The sequence below is a fragment of the Nilaparvata lugens genome, chromosome 8 (genome assembly GCF_014356525.2).
Source record: "Nilaparvata lugens isolate BPH chromosome 8, ASM1435652v1, whole genome shotgun sequence".
Taxonomy (NCBI): domain Eukaryota; kingdom Metazoa; phylum Arthropoda; class Insecta; order Hemiptera; family Delphacidae; genus Nilaparvata; species Nilaparvata lugens.
Window position 1 is genome coordinate 50,028,141 of NC_052511.1, and position 20,410 is coordinate 50,048,550.

The window sequence follows — 20,410 nt, forward strand, 5'->3', positions numbered from 1 at the left end:
GACGTTGGTGGTGAACTGTGATTAGGATAGCGTTGGATATTATTTTTGTTGATGTTTTTAATTTGAGGTTAAGTAGCATGGAAACAGGAAAAGTAAAGATTTAAGAGCTGAGGGTAAATAAATGAAAACAAACTTCAACAACAGTATTTCTAATTACATATTATTCTAAATATTCTATCAATATGGAAACAAGTGATAGCTCAACGCCTGGTTCATCTAACGCACCTCAACAAACTGGAAATGAGCAAATGTGAGTTTTCATTGAATAAGATTTATTTTATTAGTCTATTACTTTGCAGGTTATATTAGGACACCAGACTGGGTCGTCAGTAGGAACACCGTGTGTAAAGCAAGTTGGCACACCAAAATTGATGTAGTCGGGCATGCGATGGCGACCCGACTGAGACACCAGCCGGCATCCAAAATCTGGTGTCCCTAATTAATGTAATAAGAACTAATTACCTGTGACTTACTTTGAAATTTGGTGGCTCCTCGTGTCCAAAAGCAATACATGCCAAGGCTATGACATCAGTGGTGACCGTGTGTAAAGCAAGATGGGACACCAATGGTGTCCGGGCTGGTGTCTCTAGTGAAATAAGCGCAATATGGGTAGTATTACACCAGGACACCAGTGAGACACTAAGAACGCTACCATAAGAAAGCAAGATGGGACACCAGTAATACACCAATGGTATATTTGAGTAATGTATAAGTAAGTATGAAGTATGAGGTGTCCCTAGTGTAATATGGGTAGTATTACATCAGGATACCAATGAAACAACAAGAATGAGGAAAAACACTTTTACCTCACTTCCACACTCTTGGTTTCTAAGTGAGTCTAATTAGTTCGTATTGAATCATTCACATTAGGGATACCAAATTTTCTGAATAGTTGTAAACGTTATATTGTGGTAGCTATCCATACTGAATAGAAAGAATAGATTTTGTCCAACTTCAGATTTTTTTAAAAAAATAAAAATATTATTTCGTAGCCACATGCTGGCACAGTAATCGGGCCCAGCCTGGTAAAGAAGCAAATCATCAAATCAAATAGTTCTTTATTTATCATTGCATTCATACAATATAAATAATAATTCACAATAATCAGTTTAGGAAGTCTTGTATACAATATGGGCTGATTAAAATTAAATATTTCTTTCAATTCTCTCTTAAAGTCTGCACCATCCTTCTCTCTGATATTGATTGGCAGCCGATTGAACAATTCAGCTCCCATGTAGGAGGGGCGTTTTTCAAATAAATGCCTCCTATGTTGTTGAAGTGGATACGTTCTTCTTGAGCGGATATGATATTGATGATTGACATATTTTTCATTTTTTAATTTTAAAGTCAGAATACATTCCATTATATACAGTCCATAGACGGTCAAGATGTTGAGGCTTTCTCTCGTACAGACTCTCTGAAACCTAACCTTAAGATTATTCTAACTGCTTTCTTCTGTAATATAAATTATTTTTTCAAGTTTCCAAGAGATGTTCCTCCATAGAGACCTATTCCAAAAGACAGGTGAGAATAAATGTTGGCAAAGTAGATGGTTCTCAGTGTTGTCTGGCTGCAATAATTGGACAACACCCTGAGTGAATAGAGGCCAGAGTTTATCTTTTTAATACATCATCCACGTGGAAATTCGAAGACAATCGTTGGTCTATTGTCAATCCCAGGAACTTTGACTTTGAGGATTCCTGAATCAATTGACCATCAACGGCAAAGTCAGTCTCCTCATTCTTGCGAATTCCAGCTGAGAACTTTATGGCCTCACATTTAGTTGTATTCAGTCTTAGACAATGATCCTTGAAGAATTTGACAATTTCTTATTGTGAATTACTATTTATGTTTTCGAAGGCCAATGTACGCCAGCGCTGACAAACCACCCATCCACACACTGGCGCTGGTCCACATTGGCCTTCATTGGGCCAACATGTGGATGCGGCATTAAAGATTTATTACATCAGTGTTTGGACGACATCTAAGTAGTCGTTTTATTCAATACCATATCTTGCTCGCTACATCAGTTTAAACACAGCTGGGAAAACAAGACTTGAGGAGTGAAGCATATTCCTGGTTTCCTAATAACTAGTAGTTCTGTGAACAGTAGACCTCACGCAGTATTCTCATCCACAAGTTCCTGATTGAAACTATAGACCTTATGGAAATACAGCAATAGACTGGCTTCTCCACACATCTGTGTAATCACTATTGTCAGCTGATTTATGATGAATAATTCTATAGTCTGATTTTTACTCTAATATTGGCGTATGAAGGAGGCTCCTTTTCCTTTTATACTTGTAGTTCTGTGAACAGTAGACCTCGCGCTCAGTGAGTTACATTGACCTGTTGTTATGTTTTATCAAAAATTAATAAATAATTTATCAATTAAAAATGTCTAGAAAGAATCCAAAATAAAACACGGAGCTTTCTGTCCTATATCATACCGTGACGTTTCGTCCCGGAATGTGAGTGTGAGCGCTGTTATCAGGTGTGGCTGCAACTGTCTACAACGTTGATGGAAAGATAAATTTTCAAGATGTTCGATGTTTTTGAACGGGTAGTATGTCCACTAGACAGCTGATTCATGATGAATAATTCTATAGTCTGATTTTTACGGTAATATTGGCGTATGAAGAAGGCTCATTTTTCCTTTTATATTATCCTTGAAATGCAAAATTTCCAAAAACCTTGTATATACGTCGACGCGCAATTTAAAAAGGAACATACCTGTCAAATTTCATGAAAATCTATTACCGCGTTTCGCCGTAAATGCGCAACATAAAAACATATAAACATTAAGAGAAATGGCAAACCGTCGACTTTAATCTTAGACATCACTTCGCTCGGTCAATTATTGAAGGAGTGAGGTAGCAATCGTCATCTTACCTAATGTTTCACTGTTATTCCAGCTTATTCCAACATAATACTGGCCTCAGTTTTACAATAAGAAAATATAGCATTAAAAGATATTCCATGATATAGGGCGTTTATATGTATATAACAACATTGCTCCACCAGGGCTGCGAAGATTTGCTCTTGTTCGTGAGTATAATAAGATAAAAAATCTGGTGTGGCTCACTCACACAACTTTCCTTGCCGTTATGAAAATTTATCACCTGACGCTAGTAAGACTCAAGTCTACTATTCTAAGATCTGAGCCAGCTGGTGACAGGACAATAACGCTTGATACACACGAGATCTGCCATCTCTTCGTAGTGAATGATTCAATAGAATCAACAGTCTCCAACAGTTTGCAATTAAATAATCACATTTTCTCAAATTTCAAGCTTATTTTCAATTTTAGATGGAAATGTTACTAGACATTAATTTTAGAGATTTTCATACTCAATCTTTTCCACTCGCAGCTTTTCGTTTAAATTATATCTGAGACCTGATAATTGGAAATCTAAAATCAAACTTTGCATAGATGGGGCGGAACTCCTGAAATTTTTACAGATATGGGACTTGTGGCAGTTGATAGTGCTTATCAATGACTATTTTAGGTATAAATTTAATCAAAATCGTTGGAGCTATTTTTGAAAAAATCGCGAAAAACTCTGTTTTTGACAACATTTTAGCCGCCATTTTGAATTGCATTTGATCGAAATTGTTCGTGTCGGATCCTTATAGTAATAATAATAATATCGAGTGACCTGGCTGGCTCAGGTCTGGTGTCAGAGTTTTCAGGTCGCAACTGATCAATTTCAGGGCCTCTGACATGACCTAACGACTGCTTTTCAGGCAGCCGGGACCGACGGCTTAACGTGTCCATCCGAAACACGGGAGTGGCCCGAGATAATTATCTTGCCCAGGCCGGGATTTGAACCCGGGCCTCTGAATCATAAAGCCAGCATCTGATCCACTCGATTACGGCCACTCCATCCTTATAGTGTAAGGACCTTAAGCTCCAAATTTCAAGTCATTCCGTTAATTGGGAGATGAGATATCGTGTACACAGACACACATACACACACACACACACACACACACACACACACACACACACACACACACACACACACACACACACACACACACACACACTTGGACTCAGGTGATCTTGAAACGTATAGAAATTTAGAAATTGGGGTACCTTAATTTTTTTCGGAATGCAATACTTTCCTTACCGATGGTAATAGGGCAAGGAAAGTAAAAATGACAGAGCACTCCCAATCCACAGAGATCTTCTGGAGCTCGGTAACAGGCTGAGGTCAAGGCGCCCTCCCAGGCGCTTGGCTGAGCAGATAGAACGTGAGAATTTCTCTGTCGCTGATAGCTGGGAGGAAGAGTGGATGGATAGAGCGCCTCTCAGTGTTAGTCTGAGGTATTCTGTTGGGAGGAGTGTGGCTGGGTTTGATCTGCCAAGGCGAACATTGACAGCACTCAACATGATTAGAACTGGGCACGGAAGATGTAGAGCATCTCTTAGTGACTGGGGCAGATTGCCTTCCCCTGATTGTGATTGTGGAGGCAGATTGCTCTCCCCTGATTGTGATTGTGGAGGCAGATTGCTCTCCCCTGATTGTGATTGTGGAGGCAGATTGCTCTCCCCTGATTGTGATTGTGGAGGCAGATTGCTCTCCCCTGATTGTGATTGTGGAGGCAGATTGCTCTCCCCTGATTGTGATTGTGGAGGCAGATTGCTCTCCCCTGATTGTGATTGTGGAGAGGCTAGTCAAACAATGAATCATATCATCCGGCATTGTGCTATTCGAGCCTATCAGGGCGGTTCAGATGATTTTATAGCAGCTTCTCCACAAGCAATAGCCTACATAACCAACCTGGACATCCAAGTTTGACTTGATTATTTCCTATTTCCTTGTGCATATATACACTTTCCTTTGTCATATATTTTTGTTTGTATGCTATAACCTAGATAGATGGTTTTATTTTGTTTTATAACTTTTTTCAAGCTGACAAAGGTCAAAGACCTGAATATTTTTGTGAATCTATGTGCGTGTATGTGTGTGTCTATGTGTTTACCATACGCCAATAATAATAATAATAATAAAAATAGGGCGTTTATGTTCTGAATTTCAACCGTTATCTCAAGCCGATAGTCATAGTAGTTTTTTTTCGTGAAGCTATGTGACGCTGGTAGTCTCTCATACTGTGCCGTTATTACACCCTCACCCCCAAACAAAACAATAGTAATAGACAGTAGTCAACAGTAATCGGCCTGAGTAAACAAAAATCTGCTTGAAATTTGGAACATGAACGACTTATATCATGGGATATCTTGTATCTGTGGTTTTACAGAGTATCCGTAATGTCAGTTGAACTACAGAATCAGATTGATGATCCATATCTTGATATGTTCCAAAATTGTCAATTTTGAAATGCTTATTTCAGGTTTATATCAGTTGTAACTTCGGCAGGATCAAAGGGAGTTACAGACGCAGATTTGGAAAAAGCATTCCCTAACTTGACAGCCGAAATGAGGGTGACAATATTGAATAAACTGATTGCCAAAGTAAGTTGTTAGATTAATTGAAATTATTACATTCAGATTCAATAAAACAATATTAACTACCCGTTGAATGAATATGATGAACTAATATTCATCTTCTCAACTAATGTAGTAATATTTAAATAATTAGTTGAACTAATATTCAACTAAATTTCAACTTCTCAACTACTCAAAAAGTAAAACTAATATTCCTTCAATCAACGAAAATTCTACCTCTAATAAATTGTATTTTCCTTCATTACTGAGTCAAGATCTTCTTCTTATAATTGTGTAATATATTTTCAATTACAATTCTCATCTTATCAATTTTATTAAGCCAAAACACTTTACAACTGGCCATTGAAAAATACAGAAAATAATTAAATAGAATAACAGGAGCTTACAAAAATATAGCACATGTCACATAAAATTATAAAATTCTTCCACACTTCCAGTGCACAATCCAGTGCATTTAATGAAATATCTCAATAAACATTGGGTAAATAGTATTTTGATGGCCCCAATACGTCTGAAATGTTCAAATCTTATGAAATTTGATTTAGAGTCCAATGCAACCTGTTTCAAGATCATAACATCAATGGTTATTGAGATGTTCCAAAAAGATGTGCACAACCTAGTACATTTTTCGTGGTATATCCTAATAATTTATTTATTTAGTCATGTATAATTATTCTAATATCTTAACCATTGGCTAAACAATTTTTTGGTGACACCAATATATGTAATAAAATGGTAGAATCTTATATAAAATTTGATTTGGAGAAGATCTACAGTACTTATATCAACCTATAAGCCTGGTTTTCACTAGTAGAGTTAGTGGCCGAGTAACTGGCATACTAACTCTACCGAGCTAACTCTACTCTACTTACTTGGTCGAGTAACTGTTTTCACTACAATTGACAATAGTAGGTAAAGTGTGTTGTCTAGTGAACAGAACCAAAAATGTCAATACTTTTTAATAAATTAACATTTAAACCCTTATTAACACTTTTTAATAAATAACAATACTTCTTAAACTTGATAGCCTACGGCACGACTCTACTCTACTATCTCGAGATTGTTTTCATTAGCATAGTAGTGGTAGAGTAGAGTGGGAAGCGGTGGTGGGGGAAGGCAAGTGGTAGAGTACTATCCCACGATGCTATCCCACTCTACTCTACTAAAAACTAGTACTCTACCATGACTCTATTACTCCACCATGAATGTTTTCATTGGGAGAGTTCACAAGATAGTTAGTACTTGTCCAGGTAACTCTACCACTAACTCTACTAATGAAAATCAGGCTATATTCGTGGTTGAGTGGTAGAGTGGACATTACTGTCCTAACTTCGTCATCAAATAAAAAAGTCATTCGTTTCTATATCACATACAGTAAAAATATCAACTAAAGTATTATCAAAGACAAGCAATAAAGCAATATTTTCTTAATTATGCTTATCCTTTATCTATGGTATTATAGGCCTACTCTTTTTTCAGGGCTTCATAGATCTATTCAACTCTGGTGGAAACCTTGTCTACAAAATCAAAGACAACAGCCAGATAGTTGAAAAACTCAAAGGAGCTGACAATGAAGAGAAAGTTGTTTTTAAAATAATTGAGGAAGCTGGAAATAAAGGAATTTGGATCAGAGATATAAGATTCAAGTCAAATTTGATGCCAACTCAATTGAACAAGATTTTGAAACTGCTAGAGGGCAAGAAAATGATTAAAGCTGTCAAGTCTGTTGCTGTAAGTCAAGTTTTAATTTCTTCTTTATTCATATTCTTTATCGATTCATACAATAAGTACATCTTCAAGAATGATAGGGAGAGAAAAATAAGGAAGCCTTGTGCTATTCCTCTCTCAAATTTAGATAAGGTTACACATAGTCCGAAATAGGTTAGTTTGTTTCAATTATTAACGACTATAGTGAGGTCCATGTTATAATGGCAGTGGAGCAAGATAGGAGAAAAACGTTGCCGATCCTCCGTCTTGTCAGTCCCTTCTATACACGGTAGCTGATAAAGTTTTATTCACTTAATATTAACTGTTCATTCTCGTTTAAAATATATCAATTATATTTTATTAAGCAAGAAATTATAGTCCAGTCACTATATACATTGGTGCATGCAATTTATATTGTAGTTCTGATTTTTTAATATATTATTTGGGTACATAAGAGAAGTCCAGAACCAATTTCTTCATGCAAAATTTCCTTGCGCTAGATACAGAGTGGGCGAAAAACCTTGTATTTTCGGTTCATTTTCCAGTTTTCAGCTATTTCTGCCAAATCTCGTAATCGGACATAAAAATTTGCTCTTGCCTTTTTTTTAGATGATAAAATTTTGAATGAAATGAGATCATTCGGAACTCTCTATCTCCAATGAGTACTGAGTTATGAATTTTCAAAAATGAGTGAAATTTAAAGAAAAAATCAATTTTGATGAATTTTAGTTTTTGATCAACAATATCTTTCGATTGTTACCATTTAGATGTATAATTCAAAATCCCTCTGGGTGTATTTTTCTGCTCTACAATCTGATATCAGGTAGAACGCTCTATCTCTTATAGATTTTCAGGTACACCTGACAACAATGCTCCTTGTATTGTAAAAAACACCTAATTTTCAGCTTCAACCATCATTACCAACTACATTGTCCTCACATTGATATTTCGTACAATGAGTTAAGTTCATGAGATTATGTTCTATGAGTATCACCCGTTAGCACTTCATTTCAGTATTCCCTAATGGAGAGGCGCGCTTAAGGACACCTCAAGGATCAAAATTTCAAACACTTATAACTTTTGAAACAATGCTCAGATTTCATCGTACTGCACTTCATTCTTCTCGGCTCGTCAAGACGGTCCAAAATCATGCATCACAAGTCAAATTCGGTCGAAAAATGGAAAAATTATTGCTGAGTGTACTCGAGCCGATATTCCAATACACAAAAAATGGCCGAAATATTTGGCAGAAAAAGCTGAAAACTGGAAAATGAGTCGAAAATACGAGGTTTTTGGCCCACTCTGTATGTAGCACAAGGAAATTCTGCATGAAGAAATTGGTTCTGGACTTCTCTTATGTACCCAAATAATATTTTAAAAAATCAGAACTACAATATAAATTGCAAGCACACCCCCTTTTTATGTCTATATTAACTGGACTATTATATTTTTCAATTATTTTCATAATGAGTTTTCATAATTAAGATGATAAATATTTTGTTAATTCTACTTTGTTAAAAGACGATCTGGCAACAGAGCAAAGCGAGGAAGAGATAGCTCTATCCTCTTTGTTGAATGAAAGATAAGGATAGCAATACCATTGCCAATTAAACACTACCATTATAACGTGGACCTCACTATAGCTCATACCTAATCCACACGTTAGCCCAGTAAGCTGGCCCAGCCTGGTAAGCTTGGCCGCGTTGGTCTTGCCATCCACACTGCAATGTGATCAGTGCCTCATCAAGGCCAGCGGTAGCAGCGACATATCAATGATAAAAATTGAAATTAATAACTAAAATGAAATTAGGCCTGTTGCAACTCAATTACACAGAAAAAAAGCAGAGTAGACGACAAAACAGGGACCAACACGCATTGGCTGACATAGTGTGGATGAGTGGTTTACCAGCGCTCGCCTTCACTGGTCTTCATTGGTCTTCGTTGGCTGGCCTATGCTCGACAAAAATCAAAGCGAAAGAAAATGAAGACCAGCGCTGGCAAACCACTCATTCACACTGGCGCTGGACGTCATTTGTAAGCACTATCCGTCAGGCTCTCTTCGCTCGCCGTATCCGTCTAGCCAGGGGCCTCCGCCCCCTGGACCCCCGACTGGATCGTCCAAAAATGAGATCGGCGGGCTCGCCTGCATTTTTCATTTGAGCATGCTTCATTCCATCAGGAAGTCAAAGTACTTCCTCGCTCGATTCAATCACCGATTAATTTCAATTATTTAGTGCAATTTGAACATTTTCTGTCTATTACTTGATGAAAGAACTGAGAAAACGCTGGAAAAACGCAGATTTTGGGCGTATCTTTGGCGTTATTTCAAATTCCTTTTAACACATCATTATTACACCCCAGCTGAGCTTCTGTAGTAAATTTGAACATTTTCTGTTCATTTGTTCTCGATAAAGCAGAGAAAGCGCAAAAATACGCTGGAAAAACGCAGATTTTGGGCGTATCTTTGGCGTTATTTCAAATTCCTTTTAACACATCATTATTACACCCCAGCTGAGCTTCTGTAGTAAATTTGAACATTTTCTGTTCATTTGTTCTCGATAAAGCTGAGAAAACGCTGGAAAATCGCAGATTTTGGGCGTATCTTTGGAATTTTTTTCAAATCTGTTCTTATTGCGCCTCTAAAGGGCCAACTGAACATACCTACCAAATTTGAACGATTTTTGTCCGGTAGATTTTTAGTTCTGCGAGTGAGTGAGTGAGTGCCATTTCGTTTTTATATATATAGATTGGGCCAACGTGTGGATCCGGCATCAAATTTGTCAAGCATTAAGGTTAATTTGTTAAGCATTTTCTCAATTTTGAGAACATTTATTGCATGACATTGAATAATTATCAGTTTTTTATTTTTCTCTCAAAAACAAAATCCACACACTTTGAGATTTGGAGCAGCTTTTGCAAGACATTTAATAATAATTATTAATTATTATTAAGACTGTTTTTTCATTCGCAGTCATTCCATTATTAATAGTCAGGAGTACAGTACCACAAGATTTGTCTGACTGCCGATTGTTGTTAACTCATTTAGCCTTATCCAGGGTGCACCGCGAGGAGGGGAACTAACATTACACCCATTTTCTTGATGGCATTTCCAGATTCAATAGCCTATCTGAATGGACTGGGTTATAGCCACCTCTATAGGTGCGTACAGACTGTCGCTCCGCTCCGCAACCGAACGTCACTCCAGCAGAGCGATTAATGATCGACCGGCGAGCAACAATGGTTCGACCGGGGAACGCGAGAAGATCTACCATCTTCCGTAACGTTCATGATGGGTGCGTGGGCGGTGCGACTGTTGTTCGATGGTGGTACGAGGGCGGTACGAAGGCGGTACGAGGGAGGAGCGTGATCGGTGCGGGTTGGAAGCACGAATATGTGTACGCAGCTTAATACAAGGCCGCGGCCTACGATATTGAAACGTCGCAGTGTAGGCCTAGAATCTAATAAATGATTGGTAATAAAGATTTTTAAAATTACCAGCTGATCTTTTTCACCAATCATGTATTAGATTGTAGGCCTACATTGCGACGTTGCAACATCGTAGGCCGCGGCCTTGTATTAGAGGTGGCTATGACTGGGTATATGTATTTGAATAAATTGTTTTTAGTTACCATTTATGTTTATTTTTATACCTTGAGACAAGGGATCATTATCATATATTATGATTATGATCTTGAAGAAGTAAAGATGAAAATGAATACTGATTTATGTCTTGGAAGCCATACGCTAAATAAATTTCATGACCATGTGTTTTTATCATATCTTTATTTTCTTCTCAAAAACAAAATCTATAGATTTGGAGTAGTTTTTACAAGACATTTAATCATCATAGAAGCCTGGTTTTCCATTCCCAATAATTTTATGACTATGGCCCGGTTGCCTAAAATACGGTTAAATTTTAATCGTGATTAGTTTCATGAGAACCAATCAGAGAAGGCGTTTTTGAAAAGACGGCTTCTCTGATTGGTTCTCGTGGAATAAATCACGATTAAAATTTAACCGGCTTTTGTGCAACGTGCAACCGTGTACCGAGACTGCGACTGTAATCTCTTCTCGACGCAGCATGTGTTTTTTATTATTGTTAAATAAATAAATAGATAATTTTCTGTGTATTTTTTTTCAAGGCAAGCAAAAAGAAAGTCTACATGCTGTTCAATCTGGAGCCCGACCGGACCCTGACCGGTGGAGCGTGGTACTGTGATCAGGATTTCGAAACTGAGTTTGTCGACGTCCTGAACCAGCAGTGCTACCGTTTTCTGCAGGCGAAGAAGGAGAAGACGATCACCAACAAAGGGGGACCACTTGCTATACGCAATGCGTCCTATGCATCTGCCAAGGATGTTTGGAAATTCATCACTGAGTTGGGTATCAGTAAGGTCGGTTTCTGTCCTAATTATCCAAAATATACATTATAACAATATTATGTTTTGTGGTCATCTATATTTGACCGAGCGAAGTGAGGTCTAAGATTCAAGTCGACGGTTTGGCATTTCTCTTAATGTTTAAATGTTTATAATTATGTTTATATGTTGCGCATTTATGGCGAAACGCGGTAATAGATTTTCATGAAATTTGACAGGTATGTTCCTTTTTAAATTGCGCGTCGACGTATATACAAGGTTTTTGGAAATTTTGCGTTTCAAGGATAATATAAAAGGAAAAAGGAGCCTCCTTCATACGCCAATATTAGAGTAAAAATCAGACTATAGTTATTCATCATAAATCAGCTGTTTAGTGGACTATAATACTACCCGTTCAAAAACATTGAACATCTTGAAAATGTATCTTTCCATCAACGTTGTAGACAGTTGCAGCCAAACCTGAGAACATTCTGTGTTGTCGTGTTGGCGAAAAATCGGTGTGTTGAAATTAACAAAATAAACTACCATAATGCTGATTTCCTACAAACTTTATTTCTCACTTTTCATGATTTTAGAAATCAATTTCTTCTCAATAATATTTGTTGCAATTTTAATCATCAGATTAAAAAAGAAAAAAGTTTTCTGTCAATAACTCCAAATAGAATCGTTGCTTCAGCGTATGGAAAGACAAAGTTAGTAGACAACTGTCTTAGTAGACAGCTAAACAACTGTTAAGTCTAAAGGTGCGTACACATTCATGCGCCACGAACATGAGCAATTCACTTTTAATCAGCTGATGCCAAGCTTTTTTATATCTGAATCTTACCGTTTCTGTAAAAATACAGATATAATCAGCTGATTAAAAGTGAATTGCTCATGTTCGCGGCGCGTATATCTGTACGCACCTTGAGTGTAACAACTGTTAGTAGACAACTGTCTACTAACGTTGATGGAAAGATAAATTTTCAAGATGTTCGATGTTTTTGAACGGTTAGTATTACAGTCCACTAAACAGCTGATTTATGATGAATAATTCTATAGTCTGATTTTTACGGTAATATTGGTGTTCGATGGAAACTCCTTTTCCTTTTGTATTATCCTTAAAATGCAAAATTAAAAAAAAAACTAATGTATACGTCGTTGCGAAATTCAAAAAGGAACATACCTGTCAAATTTCAAGAGTATCTATTGCTGCGTTTCGCTGTAAATGCGCAACAAATAAACATTTGAACATTTAAACTTTTAAACATAATATAAACATTTAAACATAAAGAGAGATGCAAAACCGTCGACTTGAATCTTAGATCTCACTTCGCTCGGTCAACAAGGGTAGCAACACTAATGTTAATCAAATACTGCCATCAAAACGTGGACCTCACAACACAAATCCCTACACAACTTGTTATCTTAGGTATTTCATGTGTAGTTTAATCACTAAAGAACTAGTAGTTCTGTGAACAGCAGACCTCACGCAGTATTCTCATCCACAAGTACCTGATTGAAACTATAGACCTTATGGAAATACAGCAATAGACTGGCTTCTCCACACATCTGTGTAATCACTTGTCAGCTGATTTATGATGAATAATTCTATAGTCTGATTTTTACTCTAATATTGGCGTATGAAGGAGGCTCCTTTTTCCTTCTATATTATCCTTGAAATGCAACATTTCCAAAAACCTTGTATATACGTCGACGCGTAATTAAAAAAGGAACATACCTGTCAAATTTCATGAAAATCTATTATCGCGTTTCGCCGTAAATGCGCAACATATAAACATATAAACATTTAAACATTAAGAGAAATGCCAAACCGTAGACTTGAATCTTAGACCTCACTTCGCTCGGTCAATTAATTGATTCCAATTTCAAAAGAGTGCATTTTGTCGCAGGTTCAATTGTCTGAGGATGATATAAAGACAATTTTGGATACACTTGTCTTCGATGGCAAACTGGAAAGAATCGTTTCACCGGATGGAGGATACCTATTCAGAGCTATCGATTCTCTACTGCCGCCTCCTGATCTTGTGAGAATGCCTTGTGGTGTTTGTCCGGTATGTATCATTATTCCATCTTATTATTAATCAATTCTTTATTGATTTATACAATAATTACATCATTGAAATGATAGGGAGAGAAAAAAATCAGGTAACCTTGTGCTATTCCTCCCCCAAATTTAGACATAAATTCCCAAGTTTACACATAGTCCGAAATAGGTTAAGCCTTAGACGGGCTACACACTAGTGTCGCAAGACGCATGTCGTATCTTATCAAATTTCATGAGACATGCATGTCTTTTGCATGTCTCTGTCGTTTTGTCGTATGTCTCGTGATTTTCGGTTGTACTACAGACTGAGCATGAGCAGTGACAAACAGTGCTCAGTGCTGGCAGTAGACAGTGGCTGAAGCGCATGCGCAGAGTGATGTCTCGCGCGACATGTGTCGCATGGTGTCTACAACAAATCGCATGTCCGAGTCATGTCGCATATGAAACCATAAGGTTAGGTTAGGTTAGGTTAGGTTAGGTTAGGTTAGGTTGGGTTAGGTTAGGTTAGGTTAGGTTAGGTTAGGTATGAAACCATAAATATATTATTTTATGATTGAGTAATAAATTTGAGATGAAATATGTTGATAATATTTGTACATTGTTGGAAAAACGATCTGTCAACGTTGTGGAGCTAGAAAAGGACAGTGCTATTTGCTTTCTTGAATGATAGACAAGGATAGCAACACCAATATTGATCCTATACAAGTTCCGTGCGACACCTGTCCGATACACAGGCGATGCCTCGAACATCTGTCGCAAGCAGTGAGTAAGCTCTGATTTTACAACACAGATTGGTTTCATATGCGACATGACTCGGACATGCGATTTGTCGTAGACATAACACATGTCGCGCGAGACATCACTCCGCGCATGCGCTTCAGCCTCTGTCTACTGCCAGCACTGAGCACTCTTTGTCACTGCTGATGCTCAGTCTGTAATACAACTTTGTAGCAACCGAAAATCACAAGACATGCGACAAGCGGCAGAGACATGCAAAAGACATGCATGTCTCATGAAGTTTGATAAGACACGACACGCGTCTTAAGACACGTGTCTTGCGACACATGTGTGTAGCCCGTCTTAAAATACATGATAGCCTATATCATTCGTTCTCTATTCGTTGCATTTCATTACATTTTTGAATCAAACATGAGTATAGAGAGTGTTTCGAAATTAATTAGCTAATAGATATAAATTTATGAGAATGAGCTCGTTTTATTATTGGGTTCTTTGTCTATCTTGTAATTTGTTGAATCAAACTTAAATATACAGAGTGTTTCGAAATGAATAAACCAAATTCAAATAAATTCATCATGATAATAGGCTGAACATGAACAACTGAGTTGTTAATTTACTTTTACATGATTATGTACAAAGTTCTAAGCTGATAGTGAGGTCCACGTTATAATGGCGGTGGAGAAAGATAGGAGAACAGTGTTGCCGATTCTCTGCCTTGACACTGCCTTCAATATAGGATAGGTGATACCGGCATGTCTGATTTAATATTATCTGTTCATTCTTGTTTAAAATAATCATATTTTATTCGTCAATAAATATATTATTTTATGATTGAGTAATAAATTTGAGATTAAATATTATGTTGATAATATTTCTACATTGTTAGAAAAACGATCTGTCAACGTTGTGGAGCTAGAAAAGGACAGTGATATTTGCTTTATCGAATGATAGACAAGGATAGCAACACCAATGTTGATCCTATACTGCCATTGTAACGTGGACCTCACTATAGTAGAATGTCCCATGCAGAATTCTTAACTCAAATTTGGACTTGTCAATGCAGGAATATATACAGGGTGTTTCAGAAGTAGTGTCGAGAATTTTAGGGTATTGTACCTGGATGCTAGGAGACTACAAATGTCATATTTGAAGTGTCCAAAACTCAGCGGTTATCCTTATAGCTGCCATTTTGTTTTTTTCACTTAAAAATTTTTATCTCAAGAACGAAATGTTGTATTGATCTGAAATTTGGCATGAATATTTATGCTATAAAGACTCAACTATAAAAAATAAAAAAAAAATGTTCGTTGAAATTTTTCAAAATGGCGGCCATTTTAAATTTTGATAGCGAATATCTCGAAAACCGTCCATTTTACAGAAAATTTACAAGAGACAAAAAAGTTAGCAAATTTTTTCACGATTCCAATGATACCTAATTTATTAAGATTGGTCGAAGAATAACAGAGAAATTGATTTTTTTCGTACTGCATGCATGACCACTTTTCACCATTTAAAGATCAATATTAATTTTTTAATTCCAGATGTATTTAAGATGAAGCTTTGAAACTCGGTATGGCTCCATATGGGCAAACAGATGATTTTACAATGGTTTTCAGATGATAATGTTGTCTTGTAAAAGTATTGTTGTTTCATTAAAAGTAAAGAACCAGATGTAGTGCTTCCTATTTCTTAGTCTCACGTTTCCTAGGTCTTATTTCTATCTTAAATTTCCAGTTTCAATATTTTCTTACGTTGCTTCTACACAAATATTTAATTATTGTAATGGAATTTAGTTCGCTGGAGTACACCGATATTCACTTCATGTATGGAGCAGCTCTTGGCAATGCGACCGAAGCAAGAAGAATGTATGCAGCTGCATTTCCAAACCGCCGTCTCCCTTCCGACAAGGTGTTCACAAGAACTCACAATCGGCTGAGAGAAGTTGGTTCATTTGAACGGAACAGGGTAATTGCTGGTAGGCCTCGAGCAGTTCGAAATGTTGCTTTTGAAGAGGAAGTATTGCAGAAATTCGATTTCAATCCTAGAACGAGTACGAGAGCAGTTGCAAAGCAAATCAATTCAAGTGCTTCTTCTGTGTGGCGTGTACTAAACAAGGAAAGACTTCACCCCTTCCGCTTTCAAAAAGTTCACTCATTGGTTGAACGCGACTATGAGCCAAGAGTAAACTGTGCCCGTTGGTTTCTTCAGCAAGACATTATCCAACCAAATTTTCTAGAAAATGTGTTATTTACCGATGAGTCCAGCTTTACAAGAGAAGGAATCTTCAACTCTCGCAACAGTCACGTCTGGGCCTTAGACAATCCTCATGAGGTCAAAGTGCGTGGTTATCAGCATAGATTTTCGCTGAATGTTTGGGCGGGTATCTTAGGTAATCGCGTGATTGGACCATACATTCTTCCTAATCGTCTGAATTCTCCCACGTACATTACTTTTTTAAGAGACATACTACCAGAACTTTTGGAAGATGTGCCTCTTGCAAACAGATATAATATTTGGTTTCAACATGATGGTGCCCCTGCTCATTTCGGAAATGTTGTTACGGACTTTCTGAACATGACCTATCGTCAGCGGTGGATTGGGCGGGGTGGACCAGTACCGTGGCCCGCACGTTCACCTGACCTCAACCCTTTAGATTTTTTTTTCTGGGGCCATATGAAAGACCTTGTTTACAGCACGCCAGTAGAAAACGAAGAAGACCTTGTGGCAAGAGTGGTTGCTGCAGCAGGTGCCATTCAAGATGATGAAAATGCTTTTATAGCAGTTCGACGGTCCATGATTGAGAGGTGCAGACTGTGTAATCAAGTTGAAGGACGGCATTTTGAGCAATTGCTGCATTAGTATCAGTGAACCGATTTGAGTGAAAGTAATATTTTCCAATGTAAAATAAAATTTGGAGGAAAGTTATTCTTGTATATTTCTGTAATAAGAACAGTTTTCATGAAATTATAAAAAAAATTAATATTGATCTTTAAATGGTGAAAAGTAGTCATGCATGCAGTACGATAAAAATTAATTTCTCTGTTATTCTTCGACCAATCTTAATAAATTAGGTATCATTGGAATCGTGAAAAAATTTGCTAACTTTTTTGTCTCTTGTAAATTTTCTGTAAAATGGACGGTTTTCGAGATATTCGCCATCAAAAATTTAAAATGGCCGCCATATTTTTATTTTTTATAGTTGAGTCTTTATAGCATAAATATTCATGCCAAATTTCAGATCAATACAAAGGTATATTTCTGTTTACTTTGATTTTAGAAAATTACTTCTGCAAAAAAATATTTAGTTATGAAAGTTAATCGATATGATTTAAGGAATGAGAGGTATGCTGTACCATTTACTTCGAATAATTTAGCCAGAAACACCTTAATCTACATTCTACCAAGAACTTTCAATGATTTACCCGATAATTGTGCTGAGTTTGTTGATATGCGCCTGTTGAAAAGAAATTTAAAGATTTGGTTGAATAATAATTACACTTTAGATGTAACATAATGTAACTCATTATTAATGTATTGTATTGTTGTAATTCATTCTGTTCTTTTTTTTGTATGTAAGTTCAGGTTGACTATATATTATAACACTCTTTAGATTTTTGAGAGCTGAGCCAACAATTAATTAATTAATATCATGATAACTTTAACTGTTAAGTAAATTTGACAGTGTAATAAACTGATAAGTGAATTTAACTGTTAAGTAAAAATAAAGTTCACTGATATATGTATAATTATATTTGAATTCACATGTTTTGTATAATATAGTACCTTGTCAAGCAGCCTCTTTGAGGTTCGCTTAAGGTAGCTTATTTATTCAATAAACGTTTTTTCTATTCTATTCTATTCCAACAAATGCAATTTCCCCATTTATTTCTGTCAATAGAAAAGCTTACAAACAAAAACCTGACCTTAATCTATATAAATAAAAATTGAGCCTTAAATTTTGACATTCAATAATTTTTTTATGTGTGCACCGAATTTGATGATTTTTTCAGTTGTGTTCGTTATGTTCAGGACCAGGTTTATGGCCTATCAGATTTATAATCCGATCTCAGGACTCTTTCCTACGGTCCTTCAAAGTTTACAAGTTTACATGTAATGTTATGGTAGAAGATTTGTGAGCTGGCCACACACAGAAATAAAAATCAGCTGCCATAATCATTGCGTCATGCAACAGCCGTCGGTAGATAGTAGACAAGGGTGTGCGCTGCTCCATAACCGCCCTTGTATTTTATTCTAAATGCCCCGACTAAAAACAAGATGACTGTTCTGTGTATAACCATCCAGCAGTGCGGCCTCAGGTTAAAGACTTACATGCTCTAAAAACATTGCTTTTCTTCGAATAATTGTGCTGTCTTCGGTATATTAATTGATTTTCAGTAAATAATTTATTTTTCAGTTGGAAAATTATCTATATAAATAAAATGCCGCATCGCGCCTCCTCAGGTGTGCATCCAGCTAAAGTTTGTCATGACATGCATTAAACTATTTGGCGGTACGAAGTTCGCCGGCCCAGCTAGTATTGGATAAATATTTTTGAAAAAAAATATAATCGGTTTCTAATTTCTGTTATAATTGTTACAGGTAATCAACAACTGCAGCTATCCCCGGCAAAGTGAACCCTGAAGTGTGTGTGTATCTTAATGATTGGATGTCGTAATAAAAGTGAGAACTCATTTTCAAGTTGAAACTGTTGGATATTTTTGTACAGTAGATACAATAAATTATTATTGAAGTTTGAGACTATTTTTCAGTTTTTACCTCGATACTTGAATTCCAATAGAGGACATTTAGCAGATGTTAGATATATATATTGTTTCAATTTATTGTACAGTGAATGACAACCTTCACGCCTATGGTTATTGGAATTTTGCAATAATTATTGAGATGTCGTCGTCGTCTTCCTACAAGGATTAGGCAATTTGCCTGTTCCGACTTCAAACTCACCATCACATCCATCTTTTACGGGGTCTGCCCACACTTCTCCTCCCAACCGGGTTATACAACATGACTGCCCTGGGAATCCTGTCGCTCTCCATCCTTTCAACATGATCTTTCCAGTTTTGCCGATTTTCTTCAATCTTCTGTCATATGGAGATTATGTTGAGCTTGCTTCTTATATCGACATTATGAAGCCTATCTTCCCTTGTGCACCCTTTTACTGCTCTTAACCTCATTTCGGCAGCCTGTAACCTACTCCATTCTTTCTTCTTAGGTATCCAAGATTCAGAGCCATATAAGAGCGTTGGAATAACCATAACCTTATAGAACTTAAGTTTTGTCTCTCTCCTGATTTTATTATTGAGATATTCCAATAATAAATATAAAATATTACTAAATAAAAATTACTATATACTAAATAATAAGTACCAAATTTTAATAGGTACTGGAGGGGCTTGGAGCGACAGAGAAAGATGCTGAGGAGCGAATTACATGGAGACAGTTTGTTGGTGCGGCCAAATATCAACTTAGATATAGATGGCCCTGGGAGTAAGTGAGTAAGTAATTTTTTTTTTGGAATATCTCAATAACCATTGGATATAATGAACTTGCGACTAGTTGCGTTGGACTCCAAATCAAATTTTACATGAGAATTGAACATTTTATGACATATTAGTGTCACCAAAAAACTATTCAGCCTATGAGTTGGATCTGAGAATAATGTTTTGGCTATCGCAGATGAAGCTGCAATAAATGCAGAGCATATAGAGGACATGAAAACCATTGCCTCTGGTTAGAACGGAATCAGTACAGTGCATCTTATCGCTTTTAGATCCCCCTCTCTCTCTCTCTCTCTCTCTCTACCTAACTCTGTCTATCTCCGAGGAAGAGGAGAAGGGTGCTATCTCCCAGCATAGCTGGCTGAGACCCCCAGTCGTCGTTAAAACCGCATCAAGTGAGTCAATCCGCTTTTATGTATTTTTCCTCGGTCCTCCATATTTGTAAACCCCTCAAAGTTACCCCGCGTTGTTCAGCCTCTCTTGATGAAAGAGGCAGAATCGAATTTTGGCCTAAAGTGGGGTCCACGTCATAATGGCAGTGTTCGATTGG

The 20,410-nt window shown here is 36.8% G+C and overlaps 1 protein-coding gene across 1 annotated transcript; it reads left to right on the forward strand.

Moving 5' to 3' along the window:
- Position 1: 1 nt before the first annotated feature.
- Positions 2-19,100, forward strand: LOC111044177 (probable DNA-directed RNA polymerase III subunit RPC6). The gene is given in 7 exon segments (XM_039435005.1): positions 2-250; positions 5,359-5,479; positions 6,953-7,204; positions 11,323-11,574; positions 13,452-13,613; positions 18,944-18,961; positions 18,963-19,100. Coding segments are annotated over 7 exon segments (930 nt in total). The 5' UTR covers positions 2-182; the 3' UTR covers positions 19,020-19,100.
- The last annotated feature ends 1,310 nt before the right edge of the window (positions 19,101-20,410 follow it).